At 43.0% G+C, this 16,490-nt stretch overlaps 1 protein-coding gene across 2 annotated transcripts in view; it reads right to left on the reverse strand.

Annotated features, from left to right (window-relative positions):
* Positions 1 to 822: 822 nt before the first annotated feature.
* Positions 823 to 16,490, reverse strand: part of LOC311232129 (uncharacterized protein) — a 17,829-nt gene continuing 2,161 nt past the window's right edge. Inside the window, exons 2-6 of one of the 2 annotated variants that reach the window (XM_084318825.1) lie at positions 7,777 to 7,980; positions 6,436 to 6,512; positions 4,690 to 4,833; positions 3,565 to 3,666; positions 823 to 2,931 (exon numbers count right to left, since the gene is read on the reverse strand). In XM_084318825.1, coding sequence (XP_084174951.1) covers positions 2,638 to 2,931; positions 3,565 to 3,666; positions 4,690 to 4,833; positions 6,436 to 6,512; positions 7,777 to 7,906 — 747 coding nt within the window. In that variant the 5' untranslated portion in view covers positions 7,907 to 7,980 and the 3' untranslated portion in view covers positions 823 to 2,637. Of the gene's footprint in view, positions 2,932 to 3,564; positions 3,667 to 4,689; positions 4,834 to 6,435; positions 6,513 to 7,021; positions 7,981 to 16,490 lie in introns of those variants that run through there. The other variant, XM_084318824.1, reaches the window with a different exon arrangement.

Below are 16,490 nucleotides of genomic sequence, written 5' to 3' on the forward strand. Positions count from 1 at the left end.
TGGGAAATACCGGTTAACGGTTAAGCAGCCACTCATCTGGCTCTGCAAATAGATCTAGTCTGAATAATCCCGCATTAAAGCCTGGCTGGCAGTGCGCATAGTACAGTGCATGCTCCAAGTCAGACTGGATGGCACAATTGGCACATCTCTCTGCATAGTACAGTGCGTGCTCCAAGTCAGACTGGATGGCACATCTCTCCGCATAGTACAGTGCATGCTCCAAGTCAGACTGGGTGGTATATTCAACCCCCATTGCAATATAGGTTTATTTATTTTTTCTTTTATACACTTTTTCTCCCCATTTTCTATTTTTCTCCCATCCCAATTTCGTATTATCCAATTCTTCCCTCCCCTGTCTTGAACGTTGCTAGACTATGCCTCCCACTGGTTGGCTGTAGTGAGGACAGAAGCCTTGCATCACGTGTTCCCTCCGGTACACGAGGAGGCAGCCTGTTGCATCTTTTCACCGCAGCAGCTCGAACTCTGTGGTGAGGAGTAACGCGTGGGAGGCTCACGCTGCCCCCGATACTTCCTGTTTCCGCTGCACCGGCGTCACCCAACCGACCTGTAGGAGTCGCTGTCCACAACGTCCAATCCCCACCCACCGGCTTTCCCACCCTCTAACACTGCCAATTGTGTTAGTATGACGGCCGGCCAAGCCGGTAGCAACGGCGAGAGCTGGGCTCGATACCAGCGTCTCCTGCGTTAGTGGCAAGCGCCTTGCCCACTGCGCCACTCAGCCATCAGCAATATAGGTTTATTTTATAAATGTACCATTTTTTTATTTACAAGAAACACATTACACAAGGACTCTTTACAAGGTTTTTATAATGAAACAATGTTTTAATGTTTTTGTAGAGGATTGTACCTGCCACTGGAGAGGGGGTTACCGGCCACGATGATGACCCCCCACACACATGGAAGTCCCAAAAGATGTATACACAAGCATATTCACCATATACGCCAAGCACATTCAATACTTGGTACAAAAACCTTTGGCTTTGAGTGCGGCATGTAACGTGACGCATAGCCGTGCACCAGGTTCTCACAGCATGCCCGCGGTATCTTGGCCCATTCCTCACGGGCGATCCCCTCTATTTGAGCGAGTCTAGTCGGTCTGCGTTTTTTAAGTCCCACCAGATGTTCTCAATTGGGTTCAAATCCGGGCTTTGACTCAGCCAGGGTAGAACGGTCCAGTCCATCTCTTGGAACCAAGCTCTTGTTGACTTTGAGGTATGTCTAGAACAGTCTAGAACATTAGCTCTGCCACAACATTCTGGAACGTTCTTGATGATGTCATAGCTGAACATTCTAGAACCTCGCACATCCTTATATAAGTGGACGTTTCGGCCACAACCAGTCGTTTCGGGTAGAGCTCCTAGCAAGAAGAAGAATCTGCTAAAGTCCATAATTTCCTCTCTTATTGCATGCAGCCAATAAGGTATGTTTGGTGTCGTAAATGTTGCTATGTGTAGGCCCATGCCATGTAGCTAAGGTGCTAGCTAAAGGCTTGCTAAGCATCAATGATTGAAGGACGTAATGTGCTTGTAGGTTAAGTTCATTTGGCAAAGACATGTGCCACTAAGAGACAAGTAGAGATAATATGGATGTATGTTGTTATTGTTTGAGCTGTGATTTATTGTATTTCATGTATGTTTTCACAGTTCTCACGGTTCGGATTGAAATAAATCCAATCAGTAATATCAAGAACATGTTGCTGTCATCATTGCAAGTAGAGGGAGTTACACTTGGGGTTGTTGTCCTGTTGGAATGTCCAGCATCTCCCCATGTTGAGTTTTGAAACGGATGGCAAAACATTGCCCGCAAAGATCTCCTGGTATTTTATACTGTTCCATAATTCCATGAACACACTCAAGATTGCCGGTCCCAAAGGTGGAAAAACAGCCCCAAAGCATCACTGATCCACCGCCGTGTTTCACCTTAGGGAGACAGTTGATTTCATCAAAGCTGGTATTTTTTTACGCCACACATAGCTACAGTTCATCGGGCCAAAGAGTTGTAGACTCATCACTCCATAAAATGGAACTCCAGTAGGTCTTTGTCTTCTTTACATGACTTTTAGCGTATTTGATACGCAACAGCTTGTGTTTTTTTGTCAACAAAGGGGTTTTTCGTGGAGTTCTCTCTCTCTCTCTACCAAATCCATTCTGAAGCAACGGACAAAGTCAGTTGTTTATTTATTTATTTTTACTGTTTGCATACGAGGTGGTCTGCAAATGTTCTTGATAACAATCTAGTGGTCCACATAAACAAGAAGTTTGGGAACCACTGACCTAGACTATCTCTAAATATGCGTTCTATACGTACGGCCTGGGCGGCCAGAGCATCCATCTGTTCTAACAGCAATATATAATCCATTTCAGAAGCAGAAGGCACGCAATACGTTATAATAATTATTATTATTATTATTATTGAAAAGTTCTGGGGTTTTAAAGTCGTATTTGGGGGCAATTTACCTTTTTTTCTCTTTCTCATTTGGGTAAGTTTCTTAGAAGAGAAAAGCAAAAATAAGAAAACATTGCTGAATCCCAGGTAAGAACAAAATAAGACGTAATGCGAAATCTGTTCTTATATCGCTTCGTGAATGAGGCCCAATGACGTCAAAAGTGTCAAAGTTCATTCTGTCTCGTGTCTGACCCTGTGGGGGGTCACGCTGTACTCCTCCGGTATCACAGCTGTGCCGCCTGCTCGTCTCCTGGCCCGGAGGTGAGGCAGGAGACCCTCTCTGTAGAACACCTCCAGCCTGGACACCGTCTCCTCCCAGAAGTCGGGGTCAAAGGTCACAGGTACGATGGCCATCTCCCTCAGGGTGAACACCGCCAGGTCCGCCTGCCGCAGGCCTGTCACGGCCAGCTGACACTGGATCTGCGTGTAGTAGCTGTGTCCCGGCTTCAGACTGTAGACGGGTGGCTAGGAGCAGAGAACAAGGAGGGGTCAGACCAGGGGGGCGCATGCTCCATATATGGCCCTTCATGACATTATCTTTGGCCCTCCAAAGGGTTCTAGAGAGTGAAATGACCAGATTTGTTTAATTCAAAGGAACACGCCAACCCTATGGGAAAGCTATCTGGCTGCGAGCTGGCCTAGCTTAGCACAAATTAATAGAAGTGGATACGGACCAGCTAGCCTAGCTGTTGGCCAAAAACACCTCTCCCGGAGTTTTAAACTAGGCTAGTGGTCCGTATCCACTCCTATTAATTTGTGCTAAGCTAGGCTAGCGTGCAGCTGGATAGCTTTCTACTGAACGCACAGAGAGGAAACTGGTATCTATCTTTGTGTCTCTCTCTGGAGAAGACGGTAAGCTTGTTTCCTATGACGTTGGCGTGTTCCTTTAAGTGCATTTTCTCAACACATCAACACATCGACAGAGGATCTGTTGTCATTTACTTGTTACATTTATGAAATCATCCATTTCTAATTCTTTGGCCTGCGTTAATATTTAAAATGTCTGGGCACCGCTGGGTCAGACCGTTACTTGAACAAAGAGGGGTCAGACCTGTAGGGTTATTATGGGATGCCCGGTGAACTCTCCGTTGAATTTACCTGTCCCTCTCCTTCCTCCTCCTCCAGCTCCAGGCAGAAGGCGTGGTCGTCTCTACAGGCCTGCGCCACGGTGTTGTCCCGGTGCTTGTAGGGACATTTCACCTGGATCAGAACCACAACAACAAGTTTAAACCACCGTTGTCTACGAGTCAAGAGCACACAACATACATAAAATAGTAAATACTAGGGATGGGCATTTTAAAGAAAAATCCAGATAGATTGATCGCATGCTATACTCGATTGATCGTGTATTACTCGAAAAGGGGAAAAAAACGTATTAGAATTATAAATTTTTTCGATTTTTCTCATAGCTACGAGTAGTAAATACCTCAGAGTTTAACACCAGAATCAGTACTCTGTATTACAGTACACAGATACATGTAGTACAGTATAGAATAGATAAATGTATTACAGTATATATACATGTATTACAGTACACCGATACATGTATTACAGTACAGATACATGTATTACAGTATAGATAAATGTAGTACAGTATAGATGCATGTATTACAGTATAGATACATGTATTACAGTATAGATAAATGTAGTACAGTATAGATGCATGTATTACAGTATATAGATACATGTATTACAGTATAGATACATGTATTACAGTACACAGATGCATGTATTACAGTATAGATACATGTATTACAGTATAGATACATGTATTACAGTACACAGATGGATGTATTACAGTATAGATACTAGGGATGGGTACCGAATTCTGTACTTTTGAGGTACCGAACCGAAACACGTCGGTACTACCGAGTATCGATTCAAGTGAGATACAAAATTTTTTTTTTTACCTTTTTTTCTTTTCATGTCAACGTTCACACGCACAATATATGCTTACCTAGGATTTGACTTGATTCAACAACAAAGCAGTCGGAGCAATGACAAGCCGAAAACGGTTGAAATTGTAGTTATTTGAAGTTTGGATTTTATTTTTTTTACGACTGAGGTAGGTAAATTAAATGTCTTGAGACTAAAGTACCGAAAAAAGGTACCGTTGGGTACCGGTATCGATTCACAGGTACCGGTACTGGTACCGTATCGGTTCAAATGTGAAGGGTACCCATCCCTAATAGATACATGTACAGTACACAGATCACTCCTCACCTCCAGACAGAGCAGTCTCTGGCCGGTCTGTTTATCCACCACGATGCCGTCTGGGCTGCCTGCTAACCAGGGCCGCTGGGCGTCAATGAACAGACCACACTCCTGGACCTGGACCTTCCGACCCAGCGCTCTGCTCTTCAGGCTCTGAGGACCCACCACATAAATCAGTCAGTCAGTCAGTCAGTCAGTCAGTCAGTCAGTCAGTCAGTCAGTCAGTCAGTCAATCATTCAGTTTATAAATCAATAAATCAAGATTCACGATATTTATTTGTCATATGCACAGTTAAACGGACAGTTAAGGGGTCCCCACACGGCGAGCGATTTTAGCCAGACAGAATTGTATCGCCTTCATTGTTATGAATGAGAGAACCCACACGGCAGGAGATTCTGAAGCGACGGTCGCGCAGCTATTTCTGTCGCCTCGCTCAAAATCGCCTCGATCCAATTTTTGGAGGCGACGGCAGGCAGGACAATGAGGAAATAACATGACTTCTCTAAGTAGTACAGAACAGTTCTACTGGTGTATCATTTGTACACCATTAATGTATCATTCAATACATTCATTGATCAATAACCTCTGTATTATTACCATGCTACTTATGTTCATTATTATTAACGGGAACCATTTAAATAAATAACGTTAGTTTGAGAAGCTGTAGTGGCCGCTTGTCATTAACTAATAAATGAACAATGCACCACGATGCACCTACTAGATGTTTTTATACTCGGGTAACAAAAGAAGTTGTGGATGTTGACAGAGTTTAATGTCCAGGCTGCAGCTGATGTAGTTTGTAAGGTTTATTGTCCAAAGAAAATTATGGTTGAGAACAAAACAGTTTGCGTCTTCCGTGAAAAATACACTCTCTCAGCAGCTGCATAACAATACTTGTCCAATCGTTGGTAATGAACGTATCGTAGCGATCAGGCATGCAGTAATGTCAGGAAGAATGAGGAGAGGTTGTATTTGTATATGGTGGTTTAATTCCAGCTCAATATGGGTTTTACAGGTTAATACTCTCTCGTACTGCACAACACAGCTACCAGCTAACCCGCTTCACAACAACCTAACGTCCGGTCCCGGCGGTCCGCCATCCTATATCTCCCGGGGGGAAACACCCCCAGCTAAACAGAGCGACACATAGCTTATTATACCTGAGAACGGTCGCCTCTGGTGTGGGGGGCTAAGCGATTGTCATTGAGCGACAGGCGATCACATCGCCAGGCGACGTCTGTCGCCCGCCGTGTGCGGACCACTTTACACTGTACAATGAAAATCTTACTTTGCTAGTCCTCCCCCTTCACACAGAATCACAAATATAGACTTAAAATATTAAGAACGTTTTTGTGTTTCAGTCAGTCAGTCAGTCAGTCAGTCAGTCAGTCAGTCAGTCAGTCAGTCAGTCAGTAAGTCAATCAACCAAACAGTTAATCAATCAACCAACCAATCAATCAGGATTTAATTAAATCTATCAGATCAGGAGAACTTTCATAATGGATGCATGCAAATGTATCACAGTGTGTTTTTACATTTTAAATGGACTAAATTGATGAATGACTAAAAGTGAATAGACACCAATGGACACCAATCAGTGATGGTTATGCAATCAATAAACCAACAAACAAATCAACCAATCAATCAATCACTCACCCAAATCAATCAATCAAACTTTATTCATACACATCCAGGTTTACAATGCAATGTGCTTCACAGTACAAACAGGGGTCAAACAGGGGTCAAACAGGTACCTGGTACTTGCGGACGGCCTCTGCCTCTCTCTCGATGCCCCAGGTCATGGCTCTGGTCTTGATGTTCGGCCCGTCGCCTGTAAAGTACCAATGAACTTTGAACTTTGGGTTTCTGAACTGAATGTGTAGTAACTCTTTCTGTGATAACAAGCCTGTATCCAGCAGTACCTGTAATGGCTGAATGTGTAGTAAACTAGGGGTGTAATAATGCATCGATGCAACGCAATGCATCGATCCTAAGGTCGAATCACATCGAATCGTGGTCAAATTAATATTGAATCGTTGCCTGAAGAATCGTAATCTAATCTAATCGTTGTGGGGTCAAATATTTACACCCCTATTATTGACCTATAGTCCATTCATGCTGAGTGAATCAGTTCCCCCAGCCACATTTGTGTATAATTTTTTTTGGGGGGAATTAACTGATGGAAAATTTATCGAATCGTGGTCAAATGAAGAGATTTCATGATGCATTGAATCGTTGCTTGAAGAATCGCAATCCAATCGAATCGTTGTGGGGTCAAATATTTACACCCCTAGTAGTAACTCTTTCTGTAATAACAAGCCTGTATCCAGCAGACTGTACCTGTAATGGCCGCCAGGTAGGAGCCTGCAGGGACTGGGCTCGTCCCGCTGACGAAGCGACTGTGGGAGATGCGGTGAGCGTTGGAGGCCGTGATCCGGTTCTGACGCCAGGCGAACCAGTCTGGGTTCTCCCTCTGGCCTCGCGTCTGCACCTCCACCTCCTCCACCTCCTCCTTCTCCATGCTCAACCCCACAGGCACCTCCTCCGGCCGGGGAAGAGGAGACCCCACGGGAGGTCTGGCTTGGTTAGCCCGAGAACTCTTTACTGTTGGCTCTGGCCTGAGAACTGTTGGTTCTGGCCTGAGAACGGTTGGTTCTGGCCTGGGAACTGTTGGCTCTGGCCTGAGAACGGTTGGTTCTGGCCTGAGAACGGTTGGTTCTGGCCTGAGAACGGTTGGTTCTGGCCTGGGAACTGTTGGCTCTGGCCTAAGAACTGTTGGTTCTGGCCTGGTAACTGTTGGTTCTGGCCTGGGAACTGTTGGTTCTGGCCTGGGAACTGTTGGTTCTGGCCTGGGAACTGTTGGTTCTGGCCTGGGAAAAGGACCCGTAAGTCTGGATTTATTGATTTGAGAAGCGTTATTAACGCGGACACTTTTGTCATGGTTCCTCTGATGTGTCCCACCAAAGGTTTTTGTTACAATCTGAGGGTGGTACCTCACATTAGGTATGATAATAACCTGAGAACTTGTTTTGTCAGTGTTGTGGTTTCTCTGGGGTGACCCATCAATGTTTCTCGTAGCAGGGGGTGGTGGGTACCTGACGTTGGGGACTGTGATCTTTTGAGCCTGGCTCGTGGGTTTGCCTCTGGGGGAGGTGACCCTGCTGTCGGGGTCCTTGGTCCTCCTGTCCCCCGAGACATCTGCCGGAGTGGCTCTCGTCCCGACATCCCCGGGACCGCTGCGCTGGTTTGCTTTGACCGCAATCATGTTGTTGTTTCAAGTTCAGGAAATCCAAGGGATTCTGAAAATGCAGGGGAACGGAGGGCATTCAGAGATTAAAGTACAAACAAGAATGCTAATACTTAGTCTGAAAGTACAAACAAGAATGCTAACACTTAGTCTGAAAGTACAAACAAGAATGCTAACACTTAGTCTGAAAGCTTGTACTGCATGCTACCTATATATAGTATGAAATACAGTAAATGAAGCTACACTTCATTCATAATGCAACATGCAGTTATGTTACTTCTCTGTGTGCTACAGCAGTTATGTTACTTCTCTTTGCTGCGTCTACAGCAGTTATGTTACTTCTCTTTGCTGCGTCTACAGCAGTTATGTTACTTCTCTTTGCTGAGTCTACAGCAGTTGTGTTACTTCTGTGTGCTGACGTCTACAGCAGTTATTAGTGATGCACGATATATCGGCCGCCGATATAATATCGGCCGATATGGCCGTTTTTTTACACATCGGTATCGGTCCGATATCAAGATGGGGCCGATATCCGATATTAAAAAAAAATAAAATAAAAAAATAAAAAAATTATTACATGTTTTGGCCTTAAATAGTTTCAAAAATCAGTCATTTCTGAAAATAAGTTACAAAAGTAAAAAAATTATGCGTTAAAAAAGTGTTTTCTATACAGAGATATCGACATCGGTAAATATCGGTATCGGCCAGAACAGCAATATTAATATCGGTTATCGGTATCGGCCACAATTTTCACATCGGTGCATCACTAGCAGTTATGTTACTTCTCTTTGCTGCGTCTACAGCAGTTATGTTACTTCTCTTTGCTGCGTCTACAGCAGTTGTGTTACTTCTCTTTGCTGCGTCTACAGCAGCCATTATCAGACAGAGGTTCGACTTATTATTTTTTTTAAATGTATTTGTTATAACATGATGATTTATGTGCTTAGGTTTGTATTTTCAATGTTTATTCAGATGTCTTGGGAAAATGAAAGATAATTATGTAATTATATAAAAAAGAAAACAACAAAGGTGATTTCCAAGTTCTATCATCATACTAATGTGAATCTACCATACTGAATCTACCATACTAATCTGAATCTACCATACTAATGTGAATCTACCATACTGAATCTACCATACTAATGTGAATCTACCATACTGAATCTACCATACTAATGTGAATCTACCATACTGAATCTACCATACTAATGTGAATCTACCATACTAATGTGAATCTACCATACTAATGTGAATCATACTAATGTAAATCTACCATACTGAATCTACCATACTAATCTGAATCTAGTCTAACTGTACTGAATCTCTTTTCTTTCTCTCTCTCTCTCTCTCTCTCTCTCTCTCTCTCTGTGTGTGTAATCCAGGTAGTGTGTGTCAGAGCTTGTGAAAGCCCCAGTCAGTCAGTCAGTCAGTCAGTCAGTCAGTCAGTCAGTCAGTCAGTCAGTCAGTCAGTAAGTCAGTCAATTAGGGCTGCAACGATTAGTCGACATAATCGATGATGTCGATTATGAAAAATCGTCGACGAGATATTGTTGCGTCGATTAGTCATTAAAAACAATAACAATAACAATTAATAATAAGTAACTGCAATGCGCAAATGTTCATTTGTAACTGCAATGCACTACAGGAACTGCTGGGGGCAGTATAGTTTCCATTGTCTGACTGCAGTGCATTCTGGTACTTAACAACGCAGCCTGCAGCTAAGAACTTCACTTCAGAAGAAAGAATGAACGATGGCGGAAGGGAGAGAGAAAGACAGAGGAGATGAGATGGCGGAAGGGAGAGAGAAAGACGGAGGAGATGAATTAAAAAAAGCGAGACCGAGGGCATCAAAGGTGTGGGAATTCTTTACAGATGACAAACCGAAGAAAACTGTTAAATGCCGATTATGCAAGGTGGAATTGGCATTTCACAGCAGCACCACGGCGATGCACGAACATCTAAAACGAAAGCACCCCGGAGCCACGGTGACGTCGTCGGAACATGGGTAAGTTCTAGAGTAGTTAGCCATAGTATTGTATTTTTTACGTTGGAAAACAGAACGTCTCATGGATATGGATATAATGCTTGCTATGCGAACTCTATTGCTGAGGCTTATAGAGGCTGCGCTGCTGCTGTATGTTGTAAGTAACGTTAAACAGCGCCATGCTTAGTAGTTAGTACAGGTGAGGTTACAGCGTTGCTGGCGCTGCTTCACTTTTAGTTTCGTTTGTTATGCCGACCAACCGGATACGGAAATACCTCACGTATATATCTGTAGTCACTCTGTCTGTAGTCCACAAAATAATATCCCTTAAGCGATAACTCCCTCTAGTGGGAAAACATAGATATTGCATCTCAATATTATTACTTCTAGCCTAGGTATATATAAGGCTGACTATAATTAATAAAAATAAACTGATAGTCTGATACTATAGCCTACAAATTCTGATGATAATTAATACAGCTTTCTGTTTTTTTTGTTCTCTTTCTATTGTAGGGCAAAGCAAACACGTGTGGATGAGTTTGTCCTGAAGAGAGGCTCATGCACCCCTCAAATGGCTGGAGTCTTCACAGAGAGCATCCTCACCATGCTTGTTAAAGACATGAGACCATTATCGATGGTTGAAGATGAGGGCTTTAAGCAGATGGTCACCACATAACATTCCATTCAGGTTACACCTTACCTTCCAGAACTCATTTTACAAAGCTCATGGAGAGAAAGTATGAAGATACTTTTGCTAAGGTTAAAATTGCTCTTAAAGCAAACAAGAATAAAGATTGCCCTGACAACTGATGCCTGGACCAGTGTTGCGACAGAGGCATATCTTGGCATCACCTGTCACTTTATAAGTGATGACTGGAAGCTCAATAGCTTCTGCCTCACAACCATGCCACTCGAAGAACGGCACACTGGGACCAACATTGCTACATGGATTGAGCAGGCTGTGGAAAGGTTTGAGATCCCTCCAAGCAAGCTTGTGGCGGTTGTTCATGACAATGGCGCCAATGTCCTGCTGGCTGCTGGCATCAGAAATTGTAAATGGTGTACTGTGTTCCCCTGCAGGAGATGATGATGATCAGACAGACACACACAATACATTATAATTACACACACACACGCACTCCTCTCACTCACAGTGATCAGAGTAAGACACACACACATTGGACACATACACACTCCTCTCACTCACACACAGCGATCAGAGTAAGACACGTACTAACACCACCACCAATACCACCACTACTAACACCACCACCACTACTAACACCACACCACCACTACTAACACCACCACCACCACTACTAACACCACCAATACCACCACTACTAACACCACCACCACTACTAACACCACCACTACTAACACCACCAATACCACCACTACTAACACCACCACCACCACCACTACTAACACCACCACCACTACTAACACCACCACTACTAACACCACCAATACCACCACTACTAACACCACCACTACTAACACCACCACCACTACTAACACCACCACCACTACTAACACCACCACTACTAACACCACCACCACTACTAACACCACCACCACTACTAACACCACCACCACCACTACTAACACCACCACCACCACTACTAACACCACCAATACCACCACTACTAACTCCACCAATACCACCACCACTACTAACATACACCACCAATACCACCACTGTCTGTCACACACATACACACACACACAGACTCCTCTCACACACAGCAAACAAAAGACCTAGAAGTCTGTCTGATCTGACTCATGTCATCCCCCTCTCCCCCTACAGCTGTTCCACGACGTCAGTACGTCACCCTTCTCTCCTGGTCCTGGACCAAGTTACAGCCCCATCAGCCGTGGTGCTGGGGGCAGATGCTGCTGCTAGTTATTTCTTTTTTTAATATTATTATTTTAGTAGTTATTTAAAGTACAGAGCATGTCGATATGCTCGCACTCACTGCAATTTAAAGAAATTGGTGTACTGTGTTCCCCTGCAGGAGATGATGATCATCAGACAGACAGACACACAATACATTACACAGTTACACACGCACTCCTCTCACTCACACACAGCGATCAGAGTAAGACACACACACATACTCCTCTCACTCACACACAGCGATCAGAGTAAGACACACACATACACAAATTACACAGTACAGTACACACACTCCTCTCACTCTCACACAGCGATCAGAGTAAGACACAGACACATACACAATTACACACACACACGGACTCCTCTCACACCCAGCAAACAAAAGACCTAGAAGTCTGTCTGATCTGACTCATCCCCGTCTCCCCCTACAGCTGTTCCACGACGTCAGTACTCAGTAGTGTACGTCACCCTCCCCTCCTGGTCGTGGACCAAGTTACAGCCCCATCAGCCGTGGTGCTGGGGGCAGATGCTGCTGCTAGTTATTTATTTTTTCTTATTATTATTTTAGTTATTTAAACTTAAAGTACAGTGCACTACACTTCCAATTTTGTATTATTTAATTTATTTATCTTAAGTTGTTATGAGTGATTGCACTTGACTCAATGCACTGACTGACTGTATTCTTGACTTCAACATTTCAAATACATTTCATTTAAAGTTGCAAGATCCAAATTCAAATGTTTCATGAGTCATTATTTTAATTTGCTATGGGATCATCATGTTATGATGTTGTTGTTTGGTCCTGACAAGAGTCTCAAAGTCTGGGGTGATGGTAGACAAGCAACTCTGAGGTCATGCTCAATGTCCAATCTGTTCCTCTGCTCTGTCTTCAGCTGGACCAGAGCTGAGAAGCCACTTTCACAAAGATAGGTAGTTTAAAAAAATAAATAAAAAAAAAATCCTTTTTTTTTTTTTTTTTTTTTTACATTGGTTTTCGATTAGTCGACTAATCGAAAAAATAATCGGCTTCACAGAAGTTAAAGAAACACAGTTCATCCTGTAGGTTATTTATAGTGGAGTCTGGAGTGTGAGTCAGTTATATGTGAGTGTATCAGTTATGTGAGTGTAGGGGTGGACGGTATGGTCTAAAATGTATATCACGGTATAATTTGAAGCATAGACGGTAACGGTATATATCACGGTATCATCATTTTTGATAAATTTTTTTTTTTTAATTTTATATAATTTTTTTTTTTTTATATAAAATATATATATTATATAATTAGACTTGTACTTGTATTATCTGCGAGACATCGCCACCACGCAACAAGCTCCACTGTCTGTGTGTACATTAGTAGCCTCCAGCTACGGCCAGTATTCTCCGGAGCTGCAGCTGGACCTATACTCGAGTAGCCTCGAGCTACGGCCAGGATTCACCGGCGCTGCAGCTGGGCCCTAGTATTGGTATAACGTTAAATCACATTCACAAGCCCTCAGCTCGAATACGCATCGAATCAGTGTTATAAGACATTGATATCAGGAGCTATCTGTAGCTACTGCTAGCCGGATATATAACGTTAATACAACGCCTCAGTGAATTATTTAGTTCAATGGGACATTTCGTTTTGAACGGTGAACCAACTTGCGTTAACGTGAGCTAACGGCTAACGGAGCTATCATACACGTCTACTCTCTACTAGACTTGATGGAGCGTTTGTTGATGTCAGGAGCTATCGGTAGCTGGCCGACTAGATACCGTTCGGTTAGACAATGCCTCATCATGTATTAAACTAAAAGTGAATAGTTGACTGGGTCATTTTGTAACGGTAGCTAAGCTAACGTTAGCTCAGGGAGACGTCCCGTCCCACTAGACTAGTAGACCCGTGTTTACATGCGTGCGGGAGGGGCTGGCACGCCCACTGCGCGAAGCCTCCTAAATAACTTTTTCCAGTTCGCACATATCTATTATCTATGACTAATTCTATCTATTTTTAGGGGCAAATGCGAGTGAAATAGTCGCGCTGTGGTTACATGACGTCATTGCTATTTTAGAGCTGCACTACCGGTTACACGGTATAGGCAAAATCCATACCGTAGAGCAAATTCATACCGTTTATACCGTATACCGTTTATACCGTCCACCCCTATGTGAGTGTATCAGTTATATGTATGCGAGTGTATCAGTTATATGTAAGTGAGTGTATCAGTTATATGTGATTATATCAGTTATATGTGATTATATCAGTTATATGTGATTATATCAGTTATATGTGAGACGTGGCTGACATGTGAGTGGATTTTGACTCCTGCTCCTTCCCACTCCCACAGAAATAATCCCATCCCATCCCAAATGAGAGTTTAGAAAAAATCCCACTCCCTCCCACTCCCACAGAGGACTGATCCCAATCCCGTCCCAATCCCGAGCCAAACTTTTATAGAATCCCACTCCCGTTTACCAATCCTGCTCCGTTTTTCTTCCTCAGTATAAAATATGCAGTACATGGCGGGTCACATCATGTCTGCAGGGCTGTACGTTAACTATTTTGGTGGTGGGAATCACCAGATACGATACGATATCGATTCTTTGGACAACGATACGATATTTGCTGATATCACAAAGTCTGCCACGATACGATACAATGCAGGTGCCTGCAATCGATATGAGACGATATCATAAACCCATTTAACACAATCAGTAATATTTAGATCAACTCAAAAAAGGTAACGAAAATATAATTTGAAAAAAATTAATTTAGCTCTTCCAGACATTTAAATGAAAAACAATCTATTGTTTTTAATACAAATAGACCTCCTGTTCACTGTAAAGTGCCACGTTTTGATATATTGAGCTTTTTAAACTTGAAATAACTAAGTTTAATTTTTTGGAACTCACAACACACAACCTAAAACCCCTCCCTACCTCCCTCTCCCAAACGGTTCCTAATTTTTTTTATGTTGCATGATCATGTATGTAAGGGATAATGTATGGCTACGAGGTCATTGTCGCAAAATAATTGACCGACACAGTTTAAAATACCGAGCCGCCTCGGCGAGGTGTTTTAAACGTCAGTGAAGGTCAATTATTTTGCGACAATGATCGAGTATAGCTATACATTATCCCGCTTATTACATGGCTAACTACTAACAATATACCTAATTCATTTTACATCGACTCGCAACAGTAACACTGGTTCTGGCTCCGCTGAGTGCTCGTCGCTCCGCCCCCCAGCAGCTTCCCCGGCAGCCGGCAGTTTGCACTGATGTCAGTGGGCTTGATTGCGAACAGCTGCGCACAGCGGTCATTATTGTGGGCTTGATTGCGAACAGCTGCGCACAGCGGTCATTATTGTCCCACAGCGGTCATTATTGTCTGATAACTGACCTCTGACGCGCGCTATTGACCAATCACAAGCAAGCATTTCGGCGAATGTGAAAACGCCATGTAATAAAACATGGATAATATCAACATTATCTGGCCATCCTCAGTAAATACTATCAAACTCCTTTGACCTCACCTACTTAAAATCATTGACGTAGAGAGAGGACAGAGAGAGGCTGAGGCCCCCCCGCCCCCTCCCTTTCCTCACTGTTTTCTCTGCCTCTGAGCCGGGTTAGCTTAGTTTAGTTACCGGTAGCAGCTAGCCATAGATATTATGGCTGGAGCTGCACTTGGGCAGAAATGAGACTTGCCACAGGATTTTCAAAATAAGAGTATCAATATGAACCGAATGCCTATCGCACGGGTGCTAGTGCAGTAAATTCATTCATCAGACCAATTTTTTTATAGCACACTGTACAGCCCTGACGTCTGCCTTAGTTAAATATAAAACCACCAAACATTTACATTAGTGATGCACCGATCAATAAAGACCTCACTGAATATCTCTCCATCTCTCTGTCTCATCCTCTCTCTCTCTCTGTCTCATCTAGCTCTAGTTCTGTCTCATCTCCCTCCCATACCTTATTAACAATGTATGTTGACCTGTTATTATGGGCTCTCTCTCTCTCTGGTAGAAGATAGCTCAGCATGTTGTCAGGTTTGTGGCGAGACACTGGACTCCTCCTCCTCCACTGAGCCACCAGCACTTAGAGAGGTAACTCTTCACCTCTCAGACACCGTCAGTACAGACTCCTACAGACAGGGCTGTACGCTAAGCTTTTTAGTAGGGGCACACTTGCCCCTAAAAGAATATTTTTTAGAGGCACATTTTTAAATAACTATTTTACCATTATTAAAAAAATATGTTCCTCCTGCCTCATTACTGTGGTCCTTTTATTTAGCATTTAAGTGCGTTTGTTTTCAGGTTTGTATCTTTTATAATGAACCAACTGAGAAAGTGTGTAAATCACTAATAGAACAAAAACAACAAACTGTGTGTGTGTGTGTGCACGCGCTTGTGTAGTGCTCCTTGAATGAGATCACCATTGCATTAATCAGGAGGACAAGAAACTCTGCATACATTTGTTTCACAATGAAAAGTGCTTTAGAAATCAAATGAATTATTATTATTGTAAATAACCCCATGAAAGGTTTATTATTTTTATGGGTAATTACCTGCTTCATATTTGTGATGTTACTGGTTTCAGTGTGTGCCTAAAGTGATCAATGTGTTGGGCCGTTTATAGAGATCTATGCCAATTAATGTTTATGTATATGTGACCTTTATTTTGAAAACAG

Source organism: Notolepis coatsorum (assembly GCF_963971535.1).
Source record: "Notolepis coatsorum genome assembly, chromosome: 1".
Lineage (NCBI taxonomy): Eukaryota > Metazoa > Chordata > Actinopteri > Aulopiformes > Paralepididae > Notolepis > Notolepis coatsorum.